This window comes from Phalacrocorax aristotelis, chromosome 1 (genome assembly GCF_949628215.1).
Source record: "Phalacrocorax aristotelis chromosome 1, bGulAri2.1, whole genome shotgun sequence".
Lineage (NCBI taxonomy): Eukaryota > Metazoa > Chordata > Aves > Suliformes > Phalacrocoracidae > Phalacrocorax > Phalacrocorax aristotelis.
Genome location: NC_134276.1, coordinates 22,603,928 through 22,631,324, shown reverse-complemented (window position 1 = coordinate 22,631,324; position 27,397 = coordinate 22,603,928). Strand labels below are relative to the sequence as shown.

At 40.2% G+C, this 27,397-nt stretch overlaps 1 protein-coding gene across 2 annotated transcripts in view; it reads left to right on the top strand.

The window, feature by feature from the left end:
- The first annotated feature begins 1,037 nt into the window (after positions 1 to 1,037).
- Positions 1,038 to 27,397, top strand: part of ATP8A2 (ATPase phospholipid transporting 8A2) — a 300,975-nt gene continuing 274,615 nt past the window's right edge. The window contains exons 1-7 of one of the 2 annotated variants that reach the window (XM_075083904.1): positions 1,038 to 1,182; positions 15,626 to 15,725; positions 16,319 to 16,417; positions 17,220 to 17,265; positions 21,455 to 21,495; positions 23,287 to 23,360; positions 26,304 to 26,373. In XM_075083904.1, coding sequence (XP_074940005.1) covers positions 1,082 to 1,182; positions 15,626 to 15,725; positions 16,319 to 16,417; positions 17,220 to 17,265; positions 21,455 to 21,495; positions 23,287 to 23,360; positions 26,304 to 26,373 — 531 coding nt within the window. In that variant the 5' untranslated portion in view covers positions 1,038 to 1,081. Of the gene's footprint in view, positions 1,183 to 15,625; positions 15,726 to 16,318; positions 16,418 to 17,219; positions 17,266 to 21,454; positions 21,496 to 23,286; positions 23,361 to 26,303; positions 26,374 to 27,397 lie in introns of those variants that run through there. The other variant, XM_075083896.1, reaches the window with a different exon arrangement.

Below are 27,397 nucleotides of genomic sequence, written 5' to 3'. Positions count from 1 at the left end.
TAGTTAAGGAGGACATATTTCAGAGGGGTCTCGTGTTCACTGGCAGAATCCTTTTTAGCCTGTCTGACCAGATCCGTTTGTAGTATGATCTTAGCTTTACACAGAAATCGGAAATAGCTACTGGATTTGGCTTTGCAGTAGTTGCTTCTCAATGTTATCTTTGAATGGACTTATTCAATAACCCGAAAATAACACTTTTACTAGATAAGTATGAAACAAGTTGCCTTATTGTCTAGAACTGCCTGTACTAGCATGTAAATCCATGGCTTATTAAATAAACTGATATTCTTGTCTAATATATACAGGTCCAGTAACATAGTGTCTTCATGGCTCGGAATGGAAGGGGAAAGCAGTAAATATGTCTCCAGCAAGTTTGGTAATATTTTTTGAGGCTTGAGGGAGGGAAAAGCTAGGTCCTTTCCCTTCTAGTTTAGCTTTCTTTTAATGCAAAGCTAAACAATGCTTCATAGGACTCGAGTCACTCCGGAGCAGTTGCGGATGAAAATGGCTTTACGCCAGAGATACCAGGTTTGAAGCTGTTGGGTGTAAAGCAAGAAGGTTTTTCAGTCTAAAACCGAGTCTTGCGTTCGAGCACAGACTCGCTCCAGGCGCGGGCGCGCCGTGGGGGGCGCCGCGGGCAGCTCGCCGAGCAGGCGGGGCTGTAGCTCGCCAGGGCCGCCTCGCTCCGTCCGGGGGTATTTAGGCCCGGAGGGGGCTGATCTGCGCCGGTACCGGCACCAGCACGGCAGTCGCAGGGCCCGGGTCGGGCGCGGCGCTCCTGGGGACGGTGTGGGTCTCTGCCCCTCCCTGGGGCGGGGCTGGCTCCGGGCGGGCTCCGCCGCCCCCTGCCTGGCCGTCCGTTATTTAGCGGCCTCCGGTGTGGTGAACAGCGGGGAGGGTGTGTCTGCAGCCGCTGTCCGACTCCCGCCTGCCCGCCCTCGCGACGTGAGGTGCTGCGGCCCCACCGTGAGGTACCGGGCCGGCTCCGGCGGGTGCAGCCCCTCACCGACCGCCTCCCCTCTGCGCTCTCCCTGCAGGACCCGTCTGTTCCCCCTCGGGCTACAAGAAGGCGGATGATGAGATGTCCGGAGCCACGTCCTCGGCGGATCTGGACGAGGCACCAGCCCGCACCATTTACTTGAACCAGCCCCAGCAGAGCAAGTTCCGTGACAACTGGGTCAGGTACGGAGCAATCCCGGCTTCTCCCCTTCCAGGGAGCAGCCTGCACACCCTGCAGCTGTGGGCAGGGAGGGTTCTGGTCCTTCTCCCTGCCCAGACCTGGTTTCAACACAGTAAGCTCTGCTTCTGCTGAGGGAATGGGGTTTTGGCTGGAGTGGGTGCCAGGGTCTGGATAGCAGTGCAAGGGAGAGGCAGCCAGGAGGGATCCAGCAGCAGCAGGGGGTGTAAGCTTTTCATATCAACAGTAGTGAGAGCTGGGAGCTCAGAGCTGAGTGGGTGAGATGCATGGAAAGGTCTTCACTTGCAGCTCCAGTAGGGCCACTGAATTTTGGGACAACAGGACCTAATCCAGTACCCTCGGACCTGCTGAACACCTTCTTTCAAGGGTTAACACATAAAAATCTACTGTGAGATTTGAATAGAATTGGCTATATAAACTCCATGGAGTGTTCTCTTGAAAAGTAGTAGCGTCCAGTTATAAGAATAGCTAGACCAAGTGTAAAAAGAAGTATTCAATGGGAAGGAAGAAAAGAAAAAGTCTAACAGGACAAGAATAATTACAGAATTCACAAACTCGCATCCCCGCGCACACAAGGCTGTGGTCCGCTTTTCTTCAACTGAAGACTAAAGGGAATTTTCTTTGGCATTTGAAGCCTTTCATTGTAGGCATGTATTTTTAAGACTTCTATTGGTATGATTAATGCCATTACTGCAGTTAGAAACACAAATAATGTGCACTGCAACTTGGAGTATAAGGATGCGTAACAAGCAAGTTGTGGCAGTGCTTGCAGCACTTGCCCTGGGTAGCTAGGTGAACAGATGGCTTCTGTCGTGACTAAGGAGGAGTGTTATTCAGCAGGCTTCTGTTCGTTGATGCATATCTTTGGGTTATTGTTCAAAGAATGGTTTACAAAATGAATGCCTTTATGAAAAGAGAGGGACTTAATATACTACTGAAATTGATTTCCATAAGCTGGTTTGTTGTGTGTATTATCAGGGACAATTCTAAGAATATGCTCTGGAAGGATGCTGGTGTGCCAGATAGTTCAGCAACTTATTTATGCAGGGTTTTCTCCTCAACTTTGACTTACATACTGTTCTGGGAAAGTCTATGGTTTAGGACTAGTTAAAATGACGGATTTTCTTAGTGCCTTGCCTTTTCTATGTGGGCAGCAACACTGGGTGTTTTCTCACTTTATTCTTATTTTCTTTGACTAATTATGAGCTGATTCAACTGTCTTCCATGGATATACTACTTGTGCTTTTTCTGCTTTACGGGAAGAAAAACAGGGAGTGGAGGGTTGGCAGAATCTGTAGGTGTGTTTTTCCTGAAGGGATTAAACTGGCTTCGTCTTATGAAAAAGTGGTGTGTGACTTGGCTATCAAGAACTTCCTCAAGTGTTGGTAATAGAGCTATTGGGAACAAGCAGTTGTGTTCAACTTGCTGTCTGGAAGCTGTTTCCTGGTAGCAGTAAGTTATTTTTCAATAGTTATTTTGCAGCTTTGCCTCCTGACGAGGGCAGCTTGAGTCACAAGTGTGACATTGGTGTGTGAGGGGTGGGACAAAATGTAGGTAGTGAGGTGGGAAAGTAGAGATGTTTGCATTACCTGATTAGGAATCTTAGCTCCTTAATCTCATCTGGAAGTTATTATAACATTAACTTGCTCCTGCTCAGCAAGAAAGCTTTGATCCCTTTGACTTTTAAAAGGGTGACAGGCTTTGGCTGTGCTTTCTCCATTCTCTGGATTAGCTTTCTTCTCTCAGCTCAGTGGGAATGAAGGCAAAGGTGGCCTGAGCCTGTAATATCTGAGTAAGGGCGCCTTGTGTGGAGTATGAGTGGTGTTTATATATGCACTTTAATATATGTAAGTTTGTTGTGAGGAACTGCAGATTTGTATTGTCCTTGGACTTTCTTACTGTGTTCGGCATCTGGATTTCTCAGTGCCATTGGATTTGAAGACTCTTTGTCTCCATAGGAAGCATCAGTGTACCACAGAGCAAAGTGCTGTGTAAGCGACCTGTACATATGGAAAAATTGAACTAAAGATGGTAATAAAACAGTTTGTTATAAGTCATGTTACTTCTGTCTTTTTTAGGTAGTCATCAAGGATTCATTGAACAACAATTTCTGCGTGTTGATAGGAAGGTTTCCAAATTAAGTGGTAGTGTAGAATAGCCTGCTCAAAACAAAGCGAAATAGAGTAAGAAATGGAGATACAGAGGGTGGGGGAAGGTAGGCGAGTGGTATGGCTTACTGTTTAAGATGTTCTAAGCATCTTGAACTTTTTAACTTTTTTAGAGGGTCACTGTTAAAAGTGAATTCCTATTTTTGTTTGTGGGAACAAAAGGAAAAAGTGATAAGTAACCCTGTTCTAAAATTCTGGACAAGTTAAGCAAAACTGATAACTCCCTAATACCACTCCTAAATAGTATATAGTGCTGTTGTAAAAGCTAAGTGGATGGCAGGATGGGGTGAGGCACTGACACTTCCAAAAGTCTTGAACTGTTAATGTGAAGATACAGAATAGTTCTTCCTTCTACATTTTCCTTCTTTTTTCCCCGGACTTTCTGGTGTAAATTACATAATGAGAACTTGTAGAACAATGGCTGAATTTTTTTGTGCTTTTCACACTTTGTCACAAACCATTTCAAAACTTAGTGCTGTAAAACATAGTGTGTTGTAGGCTGGATTTAGCTTGGTCCTTTATATGTGCCTATACATGGCTGTCACCATTCTTTATTACACTGCTGCAGCAGTGGTATGTTCTGTAGGAACGTGTTTCTTCTGCCTGCATTAGAAGCTACTTTTATCCATACTCTGTTTAGTTTTAAAAATCTTGTGTATGTGTAAATCTTTGGACTTTCTAACAAGAGAAATGTTGTTCTCTTTTAAGCTGAATCATTTTAGAAGATTTGAAATAAATAAATGGAACAAATATAATGACTTTGCCAACACAGCTGTAGTCGTGGTATTAAGTATGTTTGCTTTTATGAAAGCTAAGGAGTACCTATTTTCATTTGTTCCATATATAACTTATGTATCTGTTTAATATGAGCATGTCTGTGCTTTAAAATTCAGTAAGAAATGAAACACGATAACTGCCAGCCACTCTGTACACAACATTATGCAACTTAAAGGCAGTAATTATAATTGCCTACTCTCAGGCGTTCTACACTTGAGGATTGAAGTCTCCTAACAGCCTTCATAAACCTAAGATGTTCCTGGCTACAGATGGTGTGAGGTAGTAGTCAGGCTTCTACAGAGATCCCAGCCAGTATTTTTTTTTTTTTTCCCCCTTGGTTTCAATGTGCTGTGGGAAAAGGCTTTCATTGTATCTTTTTAAAGTATTAGGTTTTCCTTCAAATTCAGGTGTGAAACACAAAATGGTAGTGGATCATCCATGTTTCCAACCTCTAACTCTTTTGCAGTGTGAGCAATTAGGTAGGTAGTACGCTTGTTACATAGCAGTTCAGCACAGTGTGAAAAAAAAACTGTCGAGCAGAAGTGCCAGCTTGGTTGGTGCTTTTGACTTGAAATGGTGTTTTTGCTACCTGATGATGGCTTAAACCGTAGGTCTTTATTACTAAGTGGGACTTATGAAGTCATTACCTGTTATGGTGGGGGAGGTGACTCAAAGGCCTTTATCATTTGAAAACAAACTTGCCTATTGCTTTGTAAAAACACAGCGATAGAGATGAAGTGTGATGATAGCAGTTTGAATGCTGCGTCAATACTTCTGAGATCATCAAACTAATGGCAGAAATACTGAGTGTATATTAGAAAAAAAAGTGGCATGTGGAAGACTGATTATTTTGCTTAAAGTGAGGATGTTCTGCAGATCTGGCTTTCATTTAAATGCAATTCCTTGATACTACTTATTAATACAGGAATTGACTCTGATACCAGTGGCTTATACTGAATGTATAACGGTACTACACAGAAACTTGCTTTCAGTGCATGCAGTAGATATTACTAGTTGTGATATGAGTCCCTCATTTGTTGTATATGTACTAATGTTAAATATTGTTGGAACTTCTGGTTTCTTGATCCAGGAAGTACGAAAGTGCTGAAATAACTCGAAGTACATTTGAATTGTCTCCAAATCTTCTAAATATGTTGGATTTGCCACTGTAGTCAGTAATACAGATAATCTATGTAAAATTCTTATGTTCAAGGCCTGGTAGTACATCCTGGTGTGACTCTGACTTATATCTGAACCAGGATTCCAATGTTGGTCTAGGTAAGTGGCTTGCAGGTGAGGTCAGGGGCAGAAGCAGCAGTCAAGAAGGGAAAATGTATACTCAGGCTTTTTAATGCATCTTGAATCCAGAAGTCTAGTTGGAAAGCTTCTCATCAGGGCAGGGTTTGGTGGTTTGGTCTCTTAGGGAGGTCCCAAAAGATGTGTTCTGATATCCGGAAAAGCCTCTGTTCAGAGGCAAAAGTTAAATTATCTAGAAAAGATAATAAGAATCTTTCAATACTCATTTTAAAGCTGTACAAGGTCTGAAAACTTGAGCAAACTGCTGAGAAAGAATTTCTCATTTAATGAGGCAGAAGTACCACCACTAGGAATTTAGCATTGAAGACTAACAAGGCTTCTAGTAGCACCAAATTCTGTGTTAAATATGCTGTTTATCTGTAGTACTGTACTCTGCCATCAGTGTCTGCAGGATGCTTGCTGGTGACAAAGCTGTAAGTGCAGTCTAGATTCTTTTGATTTCAGCTGTATGTCACAAATGAAAGTGAAGTGTGTTGCTTTCTTGGCTTGTAAATAGGTGCTGCAGAAGCTACTTGTGATTTAGAGCAGTTGGTGCTTTTTGAATGTGTGGGGAGGTTCTCACTGATGCTTAGTGAGTTCCTGCTGCTGAAATAGGAGTTGCTCATATCAACAGCCAATTTGTATTGACCATTTGTAACATGAATATCCCAAGTAGCGTTCATTATGATCTGTGGTTGAAAATATGAATAGTAGTCTGCTACGTGCAAGTGCATGTATCTGCATTTATGCTGTAGGCCAACGTTCCTCTTGATATAAAATGTACCTTTGCTTGTTAAGTAAAACTGGCCCCTACTTGTGTTCAGTTCCGGTCTTGGTAGAGTTCAGACATTGTGGCCTTTTGTACTAGTGTTTGTGTTACGTTAGAGAATCTCTGTTGTCATGTGAACAGATTGCTTGCCTAAGTGCAGAAAAGCATTTTGGAATTCTTCAAAGAAGGGATGTATTATTATTTTCTGAATGGTACAAGTGTAATAATATATTAAATTAATCCTCTGCCAACTCATTTTAGTTCTAGGTAGATATTGTTCTTAACAGAAAAGAAATTCTTAATGTTACATAGTTCTTGTAAATCAGCAAATACGTAATTTTCCTGCAGTGCAGCTATTGCTGATACTATAATTTATCACAGTGAAAAGGCTTGGGTAGAGCTGTAGAAAGATTGTTTTAGCCATTAAAACCCACTAAAAGTAACTAGTATTGTATGCCTGGTGTTGATGATGTTTCCAGAGTATGCCAATGTATTTGAAGTTGCTGCATCTTTGGTCTTAGTGGGCTACTCTTAGGGCTAGAGCCCCTGGATTGTTCAACTGTTGAATTCTGCTTCGATGAAATGTCCAGATGAGGAAAAAACAGGTGAGGGGGTTCTAGTGTCTTTCCATCTGCTGCATGCTGAGCTCTCTGGCATCCTGAAACTGTGTGGTTGGTTTTTTTTTTTGGCATCATGATGGATTACATACATTAGCAGTAGCAAGATGTAAAGGGAATTAAACTGGGTCCTTTTCCTCTTCTTAAATAAAGTCACTGTTAAAGCAACTTTCAGCCACTGGAGCCAAAGCTTAAATGCAGTCTGATTTCATGTTCATGCAAACAAAGCTGCTTTCCCACATATTTGTTTCATAAATATTGGCCTGTATTCAGCAGTGTGTAATTCCTTGTGACTCTCCATTTCTAGTTACTCCACTGTTGATCTCTGTCCAGAGAAGTATGTGAACAGGAAGAGACTAAATGTTTTTGGTGATTCTTGGTGTAGTTTGAGTGACAATGGAGTCAAAGCAGGTCTTTCAGGACTTAAGGGTGTCATGGGCAATGAATCACGATTTCTGAAGTCTATTGCAGTTTACGCTTGTGCGCATAGCCTTCTGCTCAGTGCTACAGATGTAGCTGTCTGACAGCTGGCAGTCTGTAGAAAAGGGTAGAAGAATAAGAAATTTTCTTATCTTGACCTAAGTAGAGCTTAAGAATGGTAATAACTGTTTTCCATGTAGCTTTTGTGGACTGTGAGGATATTTGCTCAGTTATGAGAGAAATGTAAGTATTCATTTCTGCCACCCCCTTGCTTGTCACTAGAACAATAGCTTCTTAAGTTGTAGTGATACTTAGAATTAAATTATTGCTTTAAAACTGAAGTTACCCATTGCTTTTAGACAGCTAGCTAACTTAGGTTACTTGTTCAGATAATTTTTTAGTCATCTTCATATCAATGTGCTGTGTTATGGTGAAGTCTATTTGGGGTTTGCACAGTAACTAAATGCACTACTAAATTTCCTTTATTAGACAGTAGTATTTCTAGGCTAACTGTTCTAGTCAGCACTATTTTGAGTTGTACCTGCCAGCAGGGCTACTGAAAACCAAGAGTGTATTTCTGTAGTGCTGACCTGATGATATTGGAGCATGCTGAAACAATGTCATGCCTACAGAGCTTTCAGTGCTGTTTCTAAACAGTCTTTGTCTAATGTATTTGTTACTGAAAAATAGCCAGGAGTCTGTTTTCCTTTCTGTATGGATTGTGTGAATAGAGAACAAATGGAAAGGCCTTTTCTCTTTGCACGCTTTTGGAAAAGCCTCCAGGGTACAGGATTTGGAAGCAAAAACGCTATCACTTGTATTAAATGTGACCACGAGATCTTGTTTTAGGTTAAACTGAGCATAAGCAGTTGTGCTAATGCCTTACTCAGTATTAACACTGCCATGAGCACTACTGTGGGAGGCCTTTCTAATAGAAGTAATATTTGCTTTGGCAACATCACAGTTTTTATAGTCTTTCACTGCCTACGTGTGGCAGAAGTCCTGCTGATACTGGGGTGATTTGGCACATGATACTGTAGGCTAGAAATTCTGAAAAATCCTTATGTGGTTAGGAGTTGATCTTATTAAACTAGAGTAATAAGGCTGTTGTGTTTCCGTGGACAACAGTTTGTAATACATTTTCATGTACTTTTGTCTTAACAATGGTCTATACAAAGATGACAACCAAAGTGAAACTCTTGAAGATAAGCTTGTTGCTAATGCAGCTTTTAGGAAGTACAGATAGTTCAGCCAAGTTGGGTTTGTCAGTCTGAACATCTTGCTCACGAAATGGAACTTGTGCATTAGGGTAGATAACCATTGCTTCTGCTGGTAAGTAGTGTTAATCAATGAATATTGCACTTACCACCCTGCCTTTTATTAGGCTTTAGTGTAGGATACAGCACTAATGATGTGCATTACTATAAAGTAATGATGTAACAATAGATTTGAGATGTCTGTACAAGTTCAGATTCCCCCTTGTGTAAAACACTCTTAAACCTCAATGATTGTCTAGCTGACAGCCTGTCTGTTTCTCCTTTTTTTTTTTCCCCGTTTTTTTAATTTGATGATGTATGAGGTCCTGAATTTAACTTGAAATAAACAGTTGTTCAGAAGAGTTTCAGTGTTATGTTACAGCAGACCCAAACTGTTCTGGCACAAAAAACCGAGGTTATGGTGGAACTTGACCTGCAGGGGAGTTTGTGGGCTGGCTTGATATGTCTTGACTCTAAAACTTGTATGGGGCGGGGGGAATGGTGGAATCTTTTCCTCTCCAAATAGTATGATTTGAGAGAAGAGAGGTCAGCTACTAAGATGTGATCACCCCTGACTGTTAAAAAGGAGGGGAAGAAGTCTTCCAAACATGCAGTGGTGCCTGTAGTTGATTCTGGTCGGAGACCATGCTGTAAAGGAAGGAATCCTTGCACTAATGGAGATGAGGGGAAGGGATGAGGTCCGTGATGAGAACTGTCCCACTGGTAAGAGTTTCGCTATTTACTGGGCACTGTAATTTGAAGCTGCTATAATTGTCTTTAATATACTGCCAAAGTTTAGAGGGATTAATACATCTGAATATTCCCAATCAGTTTCATTGTCTGTGTGGATAATCTAGGACAACAGATTTATCCCTGTTTTCGTGTTGCAGCAGCTTTCATAGAATCAGAAAATACCAGGTTGGAAGGGACCTCAAGGATCATCTGGTCCAACCTTTCTTGGCAAAAGTGTGGTCTAGACAAGATGGCCCAGCACCCTGTCCAGCTGAATCTTAAGTGTCCAGTGTTGGGGAATCCACCACTTCCTGGGAGAGATTATTCCCACGGCTGATTGTTCTTACTGAAAAGTTTTCCTCTTGTGTCCAGTCAGTACTGGAACATGGTGAGAAGGTGTCCCCTAAGCCTTCTTTTCTCTAGGCTGTGACTGAACCCTGTTCTCTCAGCCTATCCTCATATGGCAGGCTTCCCAGTCCTTTGATCGTCTTTGTGGCCCTTCTTTGGACCCCTTCCAGCCTGTCCATATTTCTTTTGCATAGCAGGGACCAAAACTGAACACAGTATTCCATGTATGGCCTGACAAGTGCTGAGAGGGACAATGACTTTATCTCTGCTGGTGATGCCCTTGTTGATGTGACCCATCATCCTGTTGGCATTCTTTGCTGCAGCAGTGTGCTGTTGACTCATATTGAGCTTGTTGTCCGTCAGGATCCCCAGGTTCCCTTCCACAGAGCTATTCCCCAGCTGGGTAGATCCCAGTCTGTGCTGCATTTTTGTTGGAAAAATCATTCAGGGTTTGATATTTCAGTGGCTAGGCAGAAGGGTGTTCTTGAAGCAAGTTATGATCTGTTTTATCTTTTGACAATATATGAATTTGTACATAAGTTGTCACTGTAACTGTAGAGGACCTGTAGGGGGGTGCAGGAAAAGACAGAGACAAAACAAGCATTTGGCTCTGGAGCAACCACTGTTCATAGTCCAGGTGACAGATACTCTGATCTGATGGATCTTGGTTCTTTGACTTGCTCTGGTCAGACATTTTAGCTTTAAGTAATAATACCTTGTAGGATTCAAGTCATGCACTTTTTACAGTGCAAGAGCAAGTCTAGCTCCTTTTGTACTCCTCTGTTCGGACCTGATCTCAGTCCATCTCACTGTGGAGTATTTAAGTATCACATGCCCTTTCTTTAGCTGATGGAAGCATACAGGCCACATACAGAGCAGTGAAGTCCTTACCGTCTAATGTCTTCCTCTGCAGGAACTGTAGTCTCAAGGATTCATCTGACAGAGCAAAAAGCCCTTCATTTAGGTTGGGGGCTGCACTAGTTCAGACAGAATGTGCTGTCTGCTAGAATAAAACAACACTGGCTGTTTAGGACCTGGTTTCCAGTTAACCAGTAGTCATTGCATAGGCATGTAAGTAATTGCTCCTCATAAGCCTTCACAATATGTTCTTTGGGGAATTTGTGAAAAGCTGTCTTTTTTCCTCTCTAGTGAGTTTCATGATTAAAATAAATTACCTTCCATATGTTGCAAGTACATAGATGATCTTTCAGTGTTGTAAGCATGCAACTGCTAAAAAGCTTGTTCATGACACTCAGATTTGTAATAACCTAGCAGTATTCTGTGTGGCAGTGTTGTTTGTTAGTGAGATGTTCTTATGAATGAGCTTCTTCTGTACCCAGTGTAATAATCGCCTGTTGGTTTTGTGCTGATGTAGTTAAATATCCCTTGAAATAGGTGAAGCTTGTTGCTGTGCCTCCCACAGCAGTGGTGACTGTCTGGAGGCAGCTTGTGTTCATCCTGCTTCTGTACTTGAGAGCTACTGCAGAACCTTTGAAGCTGATGTCAGTCTTGCCATTAAAAGAAGCGTCATGTGCCTGCAGGACTGTAGCATGCACATGCCGTTACACTGAAGACAGTATTTGAGCCCTTAATTCAAGCAGGTCATCTTGGGTTTTTTTAACTTAATTCTTTCTCTGTTACAGGGCATCTGACCTTTTGTACATGGTAATGGAAACGAAGTGTGCTTGGTGAGAGAAGAGTTCAGGCCCTTAACATTCACTTTAACTACCTAGCCCCTCTGCTGTGGTTCAGATGTCTGTGCCTGGCTTTCTTAGTAATTGTTCCAGTGAATTGGTGTGTGTTAAAAGCACTAACATCAACTCTCATTCTTCAGCTCTCAGATTTGAGTATTTAAAGTATATGAACTGAGGAATGGATAGCTGTGGCATAGCTGCCTGGGAAAGGACAGTTTGTACTTATCACCCTGGAAATGAGACCACATGTGTCTCAAGGAGGTCCTGTTTTCTTTACCATGATTAGTCTGAAGGTGAAGTTCATCTGACTTGTCAACCTAAACTGTCAAGGAAGGTGTAGAAGTGCTTAAATAGCTAACTGGGGAAATGTAGAGCTGTATTCAGCTGAACGCTGCCAGCATACATACACTTCTCAAGGAAGTAACCTTTCTGCTTCTATTACTGACAGCTTTTGCCTCTTCATGGGTGATTGATAGAATAAAACTTGACTTTATGAAAAGCTTTGGGGAACTATGGGAGCTGTCATGCAAAAATTCCATGTTAAATGGAGGAGCTATACTGGAAAACTACTATTGAGCTTCTTAGTTTATTGTTTGTTAATTTTCATGTGAGTATTATCAAAATAACTAATCCTTGGTATTCTTTAGTAGCATGGTAATGAGTTAAGCTATGTCAATGACAATAAACTTTTCCAAATACTACAGTGGTTGCATTCAGAAAAATCTCTGTGCTGCCCTAGAAACAGTGGGGCCACACTTTCAGCTGTACCGATGTGTATCAAAACTAAGTTATTTAACAGGGTTTGGTAGTGTTCCTCCTGACTTGCACAGTGGTGTAACTTGAAACGTGACTTACGTGAATGAAGTTGCAGATACAGAGGTGACAGAGCTCTTCTAATGTTTGTGCACCTGTTTTAAACATCTAATTTGTGTAGTTAAGCAAGGTTTGCCTAGTAAGCAGCTGTTGCAATAGGAAAAGCCAGTTTGTTGTGGTTTCCTGCATGTGCTTCCCTTCTTCCCCCTGCCACAACCTGTTCTACGAGCTGCAGACCTGGTATTCTTGGAGTTGTGTACCAGGCACTTCTTGGAAGATAAGATGGCTTTGATTTGGGCTTGTTAGAGTGCGAACCCTTGCAGATATTTATCTTTTGTGACCGAAATGGTGCTATGAATGAGCTGCCTGAATTTTCTGCCTCTCCACCTGTAGATTTAAACTTCTCTGTCAGCTTCGATTATTCTGAAGTCACCTACAATGTGTCTATCTGTTGGGGTGGAGCACAGATACTTTTCTATTTCCAAGTATTTTATTTGTCCTTTTAGAGAGCTTTTCTTCAGAGCCAAATTAATCAAATACTCCTGCTCAGCTTAGAGTATTAGGTAGCTTTTCATAAGAAGCTTTCTTTTTGATTAATAACATGCATCTTCTTTTTATGTGTCTACATGGTTACTGTTCTGTGTCTGCATGGTAACAGCTGAATGTGCTCCTTCCTAATTGGAACGGTACCTATTTTCTGTAGGCGTTTGTCGTGTTACTTGAGCAATGGATGGCGTGACTTAATATGTGTAAAGCTCATTCAGAAGAGCCTTATTCTTTTGGCATTAACATAATCATTAGAGTAAGAATATTGTTTGCACCAGTTAGCTGTAAAGCTGTGAAAGGGTACAATGTTGTTTAGTAGATGTTTCGGCTTGATTGCTGTCAAATTCTTGCTCTAATATAGTCCAAGCAATGTGATACCCAGGGAAATACTATTTTGATGTAAAAATCTGCCAACTCTAGATTTCTAATTACTATTGTTTGGGGAATTCTTGTAGGGCAGGTCTAAACTATTAATTTGATTAACCCATATTTTTAAAGTTACGAGGCACTTGTGAGGAATGTATGTTTAATTACGTTCTGTATTATAGAAAGACTATTACATGCGGGACCAAGTGCATGTGGCTTAAAACAAAAAAGTGTACAGTTGAAAGAAACTATTAGCATTTCAAGAAAATAAATTTATTTATAAGCGTAGTACACTTAAGTGCACTACATGATATGCTGTAAACATGGATGCATATTTTCACTCAGTTGGCTTAGTTGGTGTAATTTTTGTTGAAGTATGACCACCTGCAAGTTCTGATAAGTATCACAATGAGTATTTTAATACATGATTGTGCTGCACAGTAGTAGCAGTAGGAAGTCTGTAGGCTGTAATGCTAGAAATTTTGTCATGTTGCTTTTTTAGAGATCTGCCTAAAGTAATAACTGATTTGCATCAAACCTAGTAGGGGTTTGTAATTGCTTGAGTAGGAAACTAGGTGAAATTGAAGTGTAACTACCATAGTCTATTAAGATCGGATTTAATTGGTTCTTAATTGATGATTTTGTTTAACTTGCCCCACTTAGTCTAGTGTCCAAAACAGAGCTTTGTATAACAAATTGTGTCATGTTGCCCCTTCTCTTGTTAAAGTTTTGATTCTGGAAGGTGCAGCAGTATATCATTAAATGGAGATGCGGAAGAAAAGAGGGAGAAAATGGCTAAAGCAAATGAATGTTCTTGGACAATGCCATTCTCTAACCTTATACATACAAAGATAAGAACTCCACTGAACTTAATTGCCTGTGCGTAAAGGTTGTATTAAGTTTTATCCATAGGAGTAAATTCTGAAAGGTGGATCGTGTAGATAAAGCATTTGATTATACTAGTCCTTCGTAATTGACTAGTAGTGGCATGGGTTTCAAATGATCTGGAAGGCTTATTGGTGAGAGAGAACAAGAAAAGAATTTCACACAGAGGACCAGCTTTAATGGAAGGGTGCTCTTGACACCTCTGGGAAACTCCAGTAGAACAGCATCCTGCCAGTGTTTGAGTTGTTATTAGTGCTTCAGGAAATAATTTTTTTCTTTCTTGAAAAGAATATCTTAGGGCTCTCAGTTCCTTGGAAATAAAAGCCCTCTTCAAAAAAAAAAAAAAAAAAACAACAAACCAAACACCCCAAAACACAAACTCTGGTCACAGGTTGTCTGGCTCTTCTGCAGCTTACATTCAGTGTTTGGGGGAAGAGACCTGAACTACAGCTGCAAGCACTTGGCACTTAAAACTCCAACTCAGGCTGATGCCTGGTACTTAAGTGGGAGAAGGTGCTGTGCTAATTAGGTGGGGGAAAGTAAGGCAGAGTTGCTTTTGTTACTCTAACGATATTTTTTTACTCATATAATGGAACACTACATGCTACTAGATAGACTGAGTCTCTCATACATCTCAGACAGCGCAAGGAAAGTCGTGCTGTAGAACCTATATCAAGAAGGCATGTAGACGACTGGGTTGTGACTAATGTGTTCGGAGAGCAAGGACTTGCATATGAGAATCTTAAGCTCTTTTAGGTTGTTTTTGTTAACTTGACTACATGGGGGTGTCTTACAGAACTCATTTAAAAAATGAATGGTTAAATATTCTTGCTGTCTTGGATGCTTTTTTTCCCTGAAGTTGTACTCATGCCCATCATGGGTTTGATATGAGGAGGACAAGAAATTACACAGGTTGTTGTGACTGGTTAATGCAGTACACTGTTGTTTTAAGGTAGAAGAAATAGTAATATGACTGCTCAGGGAAAACAGCCAGGAAAGATTAATCTGAAGAAGTGTGTATTATTGTTCTGGAGGATTACCCATAACTGAGTGTAGAGTGGTTCTGAACTGGGAAATGAAGCATTTGAAAAGTAGCACTGCAGAATTTGAAACTTCTTCTGTGTTCAAGTCTTCTTCCCTATAGCATTTAAATCCATGTTTTGATAAGGGGTAAGCACTTGATAAAGTGGTTGGAACTGAGGTAAAAGGTTGCCTGTTCATGGTACTGAAGTTTGGATGGATAGTCAATTATCTGGTGGTTTATCCAAAATAAAGGCACGGGTGATTAAAGTGGGACTGTCAGCCTTCTGGATCTGTGTGATACCTCTTTTGTTCTGTACAGTTCTTCCTCGTAACACAGGCAATTTACTTGCTCTGTGTTCTGTATTTGTCTTTACTGTGTAACTGGAACACAGGAAGTTCCAGCTAAACATGAGAAAAAACTTCTTTCCTGTGAGGGTGCCAGAGCAGTGGAACAGGCTGCCCAGGGAGGCTGTGGAGTCTCCTTCCCTGGAGACATTCAGAACCCACCTGGACGCGTTCCTGTGCCCCCTGCTCTAGGTGTGCCTGCTCAAGCAGGGGGGTTGGACACGATCTCCAGAGGTTCCTTCCAACCCCTACCATTCTGTGATTCTGTAATCTTTCTAACACTGGCTTTTAAGAGCTTACTTGAAACTTTTTGGTTGTAATCCCTAATGATTTTCCAGTGAAGTACTAAAATAAAAATCTTCTAATCTGCAGCACAGCCAAGTACAGCGTGGTGACATTTCTACCTCGATTCCTGTATGAGCAGATAAGAAAAGCTGCAAATGCATTCTTCCTCTTCATTGCCTTACTGCAGGTATTATCTTATTGGTTGTCTTTGAATATTAAAAGAAATTGTAATGCAGTAAAAGTTGTTTCAGTTGCTATGCTTAACTGCAAAAAAATTTAGGTGGATTTTAATAGTAATATTAATAAGTGGTATACTTCATAATTAAAATTAGAAGGCAACTTGGAGACTTTTTCCAATGCAATTTGTAAAATCAAGTATTTCCATTCTTAATAAGTAAAAATAGGAAATAGTATCGTAACAGATGGAGCTATTGACCATACTGAGAGAAGCATTTGTGGATTCTTGTGAAACTGCTGGCTGTTTAGACAGTCCGGATTATCAGTGCTTCCAGGTGAATTACATCAGCTGAATGCTTTTCTTGTGAAGAGAGGAGAAATAGAATAAAGCATGTACAACAACTTTAATCTTCTAGCTTTATGGTAGTAGTTTCTTCACATGTTTTGAGAACTTAGGCTACTTTGCACATTGAAATTGGATGTCAGTCAGGCACAAATCAAAGCTCTGCATTCTCTCTTCTGAGAGCTTTGCATAAAGTTCTAAATTTGCTAGAAACTAATTTTTAAATACAAAATGGGTATCTCTTTTCCTTCTGTTCACAGCAAATTCCAGATGTCTCTCCAACAGGAAGATATACCACCTTGGTGCCATTGCTATTTATTTTAACAGTTGCTGGCATCAAAGAAATCATAGAAGACTACGTGAGTATGATTATGGGAAAGGCTGTGCTAAAGACTATGTTTCAAAAAAGCCACAAAGCTGTGCATTTCTGAAATCTGAGCTGTTGCTTAACAGCAGCAAAATATCCTTCTGACATTCAAAGCTCTGAACCTGACTGGAATTTTTGTAGCACACTGAGATAAACTAAGCGTTTTCATTATAGATGGTGAACAAGGAAACAGTAGAAGTCAGGATGCTTGTTTCTGCCTCTTCAAACTTGTTTATTCATGCTTTTATTAGAAGGGCCTTGCTAGGAAGACACTGTGGAGTCCTGACAAATATGTGACTTTTTCAGTTGGTTTTGAAAATGGGCAGGGGGAAAGCAACTTTAGCACAGAGAAAACTGTTTTGGGGAAAATCTGCAGTAACTTAGTTGGATACAGTTTATAATAAAAATGCCTTTCTGCTTTGCAAAGTTCTGATGAATAAAATAATTTAGAAATCAGTCTAAATAAACAGCACATAGAATGTATAGTGCAGCTGTGCATATACTGTTCCACATTGTTACTCTCGTTTTTCTTCCAAAACCAGTTTTTTGGAGACAGTTTTGTTGCTGTTGATCTAGGCTTGAGCCTGACTTCCAACATGGGGACTGTCACTTTAAAGTGAAATTATATTTTCTTTACAAAACACTTGTATTTTGATGATCATATGGATTTTTAAAAAAATACAACATAAAGGCAAAAATGACCTAATGTATCATCTGGCGGTTTGTCATGTTTCTAGCTGTAATGGTTTTGGAATCTGTAATGAGGTGTAATGAAATGTTTTGTTTCCTTGCAGAAAAGGCATAAGGCAGACAGTGCAGTGAATAAAAAGAAAACAATAGGTAAGACTTAAACAGTCTATAAGTTAAATATTTAAAAGTACAAATAGTGAATACCAGAACACCTGTGAACAAGTTTATTGCTTAAGCAGTCATGATGGTGTGGTGCACATGTCTCTTTGGGCTAGGTAGTTACTGGTATGGTAGGATTTTACGTTAAATGTTTCAGACTGATGCTGATAGCGTGACAGGTAGGGGTGAGGCATGGGGGGGATTATTAGAATTCATAAGTTAGGGTAACTTCAAGGTTGTCCAAAGTTATACAGTTCTGAGCTTCTCCAAGAAAACCAAGCAATTTTCTGCCCGGCCAAAGTCTATCCTGATTATGCTTAAAAAACCTGGCAAAATGTCACAACAAGAAACCCACCGAACAGACAAACAACACCCCTTCCCCCAAAAAAACCTCAAACCAAAAAAACCCCCAGCAAACTCATGAAACACTGGATTGGTGTTAAAAGAATTTTAAGTAACTCCTTGTCAAAGCTGTGCAGAGCTCTGGGGATTTTGTAGACTTTATTTCCTGCAGTGTCAGTGAAAGAATTTAACGCTGATATCCGCTGAATGCCTACACGTATCCCTAAGGTATTGATGCTGCTTAGCACTGAATACCCGAAGACCTCATTTTCATTTTCTTCCTCTCCCTTAACTGAAAACCTGTGCAGAAAATATGAGGAGTTAATTGATGGCAGCCTTATGGTCAGTCTGTGCTGCAGTCACAGAATCTCCTTGTTCTTGTGCTGGACAGCTCCTTTGCTGCTGCTCCTCTGTGGATGCCATCAAAAACACAGGGACTTGGCCTTTGAGGAGAGCCCCTTCCTCCCAAACACACTTAGCTTAAGTGTCAAAAAGCCGGAGAAATGCTTAAAGGAACACGGGTGACTGAATAACCTGTTAACTTCAAGCACAAAAATCAACTCACTGAAAACAGTCCTGCAAACATTTTGCTTTTTAAGTGAAGCATTGAGCTAAGTTGATTGTATATTAATGAACATTAAAAAGCATTGCTCTACCAGTGATTTCTTTACAAAAGTCTGGTAAGAAGTTTCAAGGGCAAGAACACTGTATTTATTAGTTATGAGAAATCAGCGGTTAATTGGCTGTAGCACAACAGGCCCTGTTACCAGTAATATGAAAGACTGCTCTTTCAAAGGTCATGTAGGAGGTTCTAATTCTTGTGTAGTGAGAGAACACATGCTAACAAACACTTCAAGGGAAGCTTATCACAGTAATTGTGGAGAGACAACCTTGAAGAACACAAGGTACTTTTATGGAGCTAAGTGGAACTTACCACTTGAAAAATTATTTTAGTTCAAGTTGTATTTTTTACATTTGATTACACTAAATACAACTTCCAAAATGATACTTAAAACTGTATCCTCTTATCTCTTAAGAGGAAGGCTAAAGGGGCTCATTCTTGAGACTTGTATTATGAGAATGAAAAATTAATTTATGTTCAAGGTGGCATTAAGATTAATTAAGTTTAGGTTCTGTATGTGCCTTTAGGCTCCTTTTGTAGCAGAGTGAGGTCTAGTCATTGCAATTGGTACAGAGAGCAGTTCAGCTCACTCAAAAGCAGACATCTACCAGCTGCTTAGTAATGTTACACTGTAATAACCTGATGCTTGCTTCAGTAACATTGACATAAATGCTAAGCTTATCTTTGTGTTTAGTTTTTTGAGCAGCAGTCTATCTTCAAAGCACACTTCCTGTATGAAGTTTCACATTGAAAGAATGGTTTACTTTGCAGAGTAGCTTTGGTATGTAGGAATTAAATTCCCTTTGGAGGAAATTAAATTGAGAGGTCTGCTCCAGGGGAGCACTGTGCATGTCCATTAGGAGGTGGTGTGGGTTAGGCTCTGAGCCAGTGTTTCATGTCTTGGATGGCTTCATGGGAGGTATATGGAGATGGTATTGAATCTATTGCCCTAGACTAAATGTAATCCCAAGCGAAGCTGCTGAACAGCATATTGCATAGACGTAGAGAGCTCAGTAATAACTCTTCTGATGTATTGATCCTCTCACTGTCAAATTATAGAATAAGCCATGAGCATTTAATACTGTTTGGGTTGTCCTTGAATAGTAGATAAGCACAGGGCTAGCAAACTATTTCACAAGACTGATGGGAAATGCTTGCCCTTCAGGAGCAACACTTCAAATGGCCTTACACACTTAGATGTGAGTGACCTAGAAAATCAATACACAGGTTTTTAGTCTTAGAAAGTCTTACCTAGAAGGTTTATATTGAAACTCTGGTTTTGAGTAGGAGTAATCTTTTCCGGTATTGTTCTATGTTACTTTAAACAAATACCTTTTTAACAATAAGTAATTAATCAATTTTATCCTCCTATAAATAGTGTAGAGAAAGTGGTATTTTTTTGTCTTTTGGAGTACTCCTATAAAATTGGATTAAGCATAGTAGAAGGTGCAAAATTGCAATGCCAAAATTTCACAAATGTTTTATGTCTAATGGAAGCTTTCTCTTTAGATTGTGGGGTTATGACCTTAAAGAAGAACAGTTGCTTTGGTAAATGGCTTGACTGGTTTTATTAGTTAAATTTATTTCAGCAAGTATGAAGGCCAGATTGCCTACAAGACCAAGTTCAGGGTACCAGAAGCTATCAAATATCTTTACTGCGTGTTCACATGCAATAATGTGAACTGTTTGCTGAAATGTATCCTGAATTTTCTGGTGGAACAGGGAGCTGCTTTAAAGCAGCTCCAGGAGATGCTAAGTGTTAGAATTTATCTCTGAGGGCTTGGTTTTGAGTCAAGGCTGCAGGTACATGGCTTTATCACATTAGATTCTGGGCTCAGGCCTTCTGTGTTTTGAAGTAAACAGAGCTCAATTCAAGTATAGCTTAGAGGGAAGGAAGGGGTGCAACAAAACTGTTCTTCCCCTAAACTGCATATAGTTATTCAGGTGGAAGCTCAGCAGTTCAGTTGCATCACCAGCAGTGCTTCTGTTGCTGCCCGCTTAATTTTTTGTTAAATAGTTTGTTTTGCTGTGATCCATCCATTGTAATACGAGATCTCAGGATTCGGTACTCCACAGTGTCTGGCCTGGGGACAGGAATTAAGAGGTGGGTTTCTTGTGCTTGATCTGGTCTGAAAAATCATAACATTCCAGTTTGGGGAGTACCCTAACCTGAGTAGGATAGCTGAGGCTGTGTTTGGCAAAATTGTGTCTTCTGGGAGTTTGGTATGGTGTTCAAATGAGCTGCTTACATAAATCGCATAGAACCGAGGAGAAAATTTTTATTCCAAGTAAGGGACTGGCCTCTTGAACTTTCACCTGCTGCACACTACACTCTGTGAACATGTTTAAAACTGGCTGCAGCTGCATTCAGCGAAGGGTTGAGTTGGTTTAGGTGTACTTTGTGTGCTTAGACTTGGAATGGATTTGGTTACTCAGCAATGATGGGGTATAAATCTGTGACAGTGCTGTTTAGGCTAGGGTAGTATTAAGTATGTATAGAAGCATCTAGAGGAACTACTTGGGTGGAAAAGCATGTTCCAGAGTAGGTGACCAAGAAGTTGAAGACAGCAGTATAGACTTAGGCACTAAAGAAGCCAAGGCCTGTTTCAGTACCTTGTTTCCTTTCTTGTTTCACTGTGAGCTTCAGCACTTAGGACTCTCCTGCCAAAGCTAATCTTTGCTTTTCAGTAGGGCTTTGAGCCTGCTTGACAATCAAGCCTCAGCCCTATAAGGGCAATTGATATGGTAGTGAGGTTGGATGTGTCAGAGTCAAAAACTAATGAATAAAATGCAAGGAACAAGGTGAGAAGTGAAACTTCTGTGGTTAAGTCATTCGTGGAGTAAAGATGCTCCCTGGTATTGACTGACAGTGGGCAATAATGCCCTTTCTTTTAAGGAAGGTCACCTCCCAAACAAGTAACACTGCCCATCTGTGCATTAGTATGAAATGATGCTAAGAAGAAATCAGGCCACCAACTGTCTAGCAGGTGATAAAAATTATATAAATACTAATGGCAGATTCTTTCGCTTTCGTGGATGCACAAGCCTACGGCTGTGGACAAAAGTATGGTCCTAGCTTCTGAAAAGTACTTTTGGGATGTGTGTGTGTGCTAGTTCCCATCCTGGTCAATGTTCATTATTCCTGATACAGTTGTCCTTGAAATTTGTTAGCATCTTGGGTATTCATTCTAACCTAACTTTAAACTTTTTTTCCAGTTCTAAGAAATGGAATGTGGCAGAACATTATGTGGAAAGAGGTAAATAAAACTGAGCATGGGAGGGAATGGAAGAAAGTGTTCAAGAATTATTTTTGCTGGAATAAATTGAGGCCTAGAGTTAATGCATACTATGTGAGAACTTGTGACTTGGGATGGGAGGGATCCTTTCTGTTGTGATAGCGAAAATTGCTCTGAGCAAGGCACCTGAGTACCCATCTTCAAATTCTAATAGTATGTTTCTGTCAAATGCTAATGAACTGTTGTAAGTGTTCTTGGACAGTTAATATGGTCCAGGCTGTAAACAGTATTTTGTTTTCCATCCACACCTAGAAGAGTATCTTTCACTGCAATGCTGTACCATCCCTGAAAGTCTAACAGACTTATTTTGCTGCCTGTGCTAAAAAGTTGTTATATTCTAAGGCTATTACTTGAGCAAGCAGCTTATTTAAGGGACACAAGCCCTGCTGCTACCTCAGGTGCTTGGGACCCATGTTCTGTGAAGCCCTGTGCCAGGACCTGGTGAGCTTTATTTCCAGAACTTGCTGAAATCCTGCAGGATCTATTGATCTAATTGTGGCTCTTAATGCCTTTTTAAGGACAAAATTAGCCCTGTTAAGTAATAAATGAGGAATAAGTACACCCTTTTAGCGTCTCTGGGAAATTAAAGCCACCTCAAGAGACCTTAAAGCAATCCTGCTGAAGTGTTAGGCTTTAGTAGAAACTAAAGACTGCCAGAGATTCTGATGGCTAATGCTGATGCCTACTTATGGTGTTCCATGTCCTATTTGTAGTGAAGACATGGAATTCAAAGTTATATCTGGTTTTCTTGTACCCTTAAGCATTTCATGACTTGGCCTGTGTCTTCATTTGCATATTGTCCAGGCTTGCATTTATTGTTAAGGAATAACAATTCTGTACTATTCACCTTGTTTACTTTAAGACAGATTTCTGATCTTTTTTGTGCTGAAAGTGGTAGGGAGTTTGTTTTTGGTGGGATCAGAGTAAGACTAATGAATCTGCCTGCTCAAGCATACCATCTGTTTCAATTTTTATAAATTTATGTGTTAAATATTTCAAGCCCATTTCAGACTCTTCAGGAGTACGTTGGTGCTGAGCAGCCTGATAGTCATCAGGCAAGTCAGGCATACTGTTTTGAGGGTGCTACTTGGTCCTTCTTGGTATGAAAGTCCCATGCCTGTGTGACTCGCATTATAGGCGCCGGAAACTTCTAGGTTTTCAGTATTCCAGAAATCTGGACTTTTCACATCTCAAGTGACTGTAGGTCAGGGGAGAACTGGTTGAAACTATATCTGTACAGACAATACTCCTTGCTAGTTATTAGTACAAGTAGTGCATCTGAAGAGGACTATGGGAAAATTATAGTGATGACTGGGTAGGTAAGTAATATGGAGAAGGAATAGCAGAAACTCTTGATACTTGAGGCATGTAAAGTTTAAAGGTAACTTTTTTATTAAGAAAAAATCTGTAGGTTATATAAGACTTAAAAGAATAAAAATAACTTAAATTTGGATAATGGCAGGATTATAGTAAAAACTAATTTTTATGAAATATAAGCCACAAAAGTTCATACTTTCCAATTGAGTGTATCTGTTCTTCAATAGACAATTGTGTAATTTCCGTTCAGAAAAGGGAAGGCTTTGGACTTGCAGTGAAAAGTACTCTGACTTTCAGTAGCACTGTTTCTAGCTGTTCTGTGCATGATGCTGTTCTTTTGACTGCGTGAAAGAAAATAACGAACTAACATTCCAGACAAGCGAACTGTTTGTTTTTCTCTTCCATGCTACTGTACCCCTGCCCCTGCCTCAACAGGTAGCAGTAGGAGATATTGTGAAGGTCACCAATGGGCAACATCTTCCAGCAGACATGATCATTATATCTTCCAGGTATCCTGAATGGGTGTGGAAATGATGTGTCTGATGAACTGAGGTGCAGAGGACTCTAAACTCTGTATTTGCTTTTAATAAAAACAGACATCAGATGGCACTAATTCTTCTCCACATCTAAATTTCAGCAATGTCAAAACAGTACTTTACTAGGCAGTGACTCGTCTATCATTGTAGATAGGTTCTTAAGAAAGAAGGTTTTCTTAAGACTTCATACTATTTACCTGTAGTTCACAAAGTCTGTCACTGAGTTTGGAAGACTGAAGGTCTGTTACACAAGCTTCAGACAGTTGCTCTATGGCCTTCTGAGGATCCCTCCATTTAATTAAGGAAGCTTAAGTTTTTTCTTCCAATTCATTCTTCTGAGTTCCGAGCATATTTTTCCGGCCACTCAGGAAAGATTTCTCTGTCAAACAATAATTCTAAAAGGCTAGCGCAGCTGGCATCTAATAACTAGCCTGCAAAATAGCTTTTGGGCTTCATTTGTTTACTCCTTGTCTTTGATACAGCACACATGCAGTCCACCCCAGTATGGTGGCAACAGTAAATGTTGAGAACTACTCATTTTTCTTTTTGAAATATGGGACAACTTGTTTGTACTGGCAAACAAAGCTCAGTCACCAGTTACTAAAAAGCATTTGAGTAGTACTTGGCTGCTAATAGATCCTGTATTTTGTTGAATAACCACATGCCAAATCAGGGTCACTGTCCACACAGACGAGGTTTAAACTAGAAACAATAGTGCAGTTCCTCTTCTTGAACATGTTTTTTTCTAATAGTCAAACCTTATGACACCTTGCTCTTCTCCATAATTTCCTTCTGTCTGCATGTTTTTCAACACTGACTGCAGGTTGCTCTGATCTCCAGCTTAGTTCTCTTAGATGACCCAACTGTTAAGGGAACTTTGTTTTTCTGTGGGTGGTTTTTAGGTTTGTTTTTGTTTTGGCGGCTGCATTTTCTGCTTCATCCTTTTTGACTGTGCTATTCCCATTCCTGGGAGTTCGTGTTTTTTTGGTTTTCTTTCCTTTTTTTCGAGCTGTATGGGTAAATTCAGTCTTTCTGAACTGTCACATGATGGAGGATAGAGGTATCTTCATTCCATGATATACAATGCTGTAGGTTGTTTTTTTTTTTAAACCCCAAATTTTAAATAAGCAGTTGTCAGCCTTAATATGCAGTTAGTTAGGCTACACTTCAACATCAATAACTTGATGTTTCAGCATTAAGGAATATTTGTTCTACTTGAACTTCTCCTCTGATGTATTATGCTACAAAACCTTCTGATTTACTTTTAACTTGCATGGATCAGGTCTTTGTTCTACCTTAATCTACTAATCTGCTGTCACTGATAATCACATAACTGGAGAATTTAACCCAAAGTGTTGATTTGGGAGAAGCTTTGCTTGAATAAACAGCAATTTCTATGGCAGCTCTGCTTTACAATTGGTATTATTCCCATGATACTTCTAAATGACAATACTAAGTGTCCTCAGTTCACCAGAAGGCTTTGCATGCTCTGAAGGGGTGGGGTCTCTTGCTTGTGTGTGTTAGCATTCTGTGTCTGGGCTGACTGTCAGAGGTGAAATTAACAGTTTTATTTTGACTCTTCCTTCCCCCATAGAATAAAGGTGACATGAAATAAGTTTTATGTAGAGAATGAACTCGCATGGAGAAAAAAAATGTTTGGATAAACACGACTTTGTGGAAACACACCTTTCTCTGGAAGTGAGAGGAATTGTCTTGCAAGTGGTCTCCCTCCGGAGTTGTAGTAGATAAGGTGTTTGTGACAAAAGTAAAACTAGAATCAAGCTGAACTTAATATGTGGCTATCTTGGGTTCAGGCTCAAGTTGCCTCTGTAGGAGGAGACAAAGTATAGACTCTAAACCATTTTCTTAAGGGAAAATCCTCTGGAGAGAAAAATCTAGCTTCTTACTGTATTATAAATGTACCTATCTGTTTCTTCAGAACTTCTGTCCTAAGGAGCGTTTATTACTGACTTCTGCTGATTAAGTATGCTTACTGTTAAAGCAATTGGTTACTTTGGAAAAGAAATGGCAATGTCTCAAGAGTATGAAAAGTGATATGCTGAAGAAGCACACAGTTGGGTCCAGGTGGGAAACTGATATTCCTTAGCAGCCTGAGAAGGCTGTCATGGCACCACCAGAACTGTTTCCCTACAGAGATTTTAAATCTTAAGGGGCATGTCAGCAATACCCTTCCTTATAACAGGTGCTACCTATGTAGAGCTCCTCCGTGTTAGGTATAGGTGAGACCTTGGCTAATGGAAAATTCAGTTCTGTGAGGAAGATTCCGTGCTCCCTCCCATGGTAAGGGCAGAAGCATCTCTGGAATATGCAGATCACAGCCCTCAGTTTCAATCTTACCATACATCTTTTGGATGCCTGCCTGCCTGCCTGCGTCGTGTTCCCCTACCCCCACCACCCACATCCACCCACCCCCCAAAAAAACCCAAAAAACACCTGAGGGACTTCCACAAGTCCCTCAACTTTAAGGTGACCTTGTGGCCTTAACCCTTTGTGTGCAGTTCACAGCAGAAGTCAACAGCAGAGAGCACTACCCTCTTCATCCACCACATCCCCTTTTTTCACGCTGTTCAGTACTTAAAATTTTATTTATAGCTCTTGCAGTCTGAAGCAGTTTTACGGATGGCAATGTAAAGTAGCTCACTCTGGGTGTCTAAGTTTATCATGATTTGTTAAATTCGCATTAACCTTCTGATTTAGGCTTTTTTTCTATGATTGTTCTATGAGATTCATATTCAGACATCTGTAAACCGTGTACTTTTAGCTGGCTCTTTCATGGGCATATACCACCAATATGGATTTTTGCCTTCTGCAGTGTATTGAAGTGTTTTGTGGACCATTTTAGCGCAAAAGTAGTAGTACTGAACTTTAATATTCAAAATCTTATATTCCCTACAGTGAACCACAAGCCATGTGCTATATTGAAACAGCTAATCTTGATGGGGAGACGAATCTTAAAATACGACAGGTAAAACAAACTGAATTTCACCTTCCCCCCCGTTTAGTTTTCTAGTGCTAGCTACAAAGCAGAGTCTAGATTGCGTGACAACAAGTCTTGTTTGTTTAAGAAAAAAAAACCCCAATGTATATCTCCTCCTAGGTGTCTGTAGCCTTCTTTTCAACAGGTACAAACCCAACCAATAATGCTTCATGTGCAAGTGTAAGGAACTAATCTGGAGGAAGTACTATAAGCTCACAAAGGCAAACCAAGCAGACCTTGGCTGTGTTTTGCTGAAGGTCCAGTGAGTGGAATTCAAGTGTGGTATTTAAAAAAAGCAGCTGTGTTTGTGATGAGAGCTGCACTTTCTGCTGTCACAAGTGCCAGTCTGTCTGTTGCTTCTGCAGAGTGCTCAAAAATACCTTTTTTTATATATTTAAGTTCATTTGTTCTCTTTGTGGTAAATAGTGGAATTTATTTGCATATTTCTGGTTTTGTTGAAGAAATATGTTTGTTTTTTTTAGAAATAGTTCAGAATCTTTGTCCTCTTCCATTACAAAAAAAGTTTGGATTAGGTTTTTGAAATACAGATTATTTGTTTTTATAAAGCTGTATGTACACTTCCTGCTTGTTTACTACCTTTGTAGGAATAAGATTTACTGTTCTGGGTCAGCCCAATAGATCAGATCTTGAGTTCCTGTCAGATTTTATTTACTTCAGGACACGTGCTTAAAATAAGGTTGTAGGGCCTTTCAAGGCCTTGTTCTGGCTTGCAGTGCTGTAATCAAAATCTGGCAACAGAAACACTAAATGGATCACTCTTAACCAAGCAGAGGTGTTCCTAGACAGATAAAAAGCAATGGAGTGTTGTATGTGCACTCTGAGATGGAATAGCAATACATTAGGTTACAGTTGTGTGATGGGTTGATAATTAACTTTGAGTAGGATCAGAGCACAATGGCTGCAGTGACCCAAGAGAGACTACACTTAGGAATGACTATATTTAACAGCAGTAACACATCAGTGGAGCTTTACTTGCAGAGTGAAGCTAGTC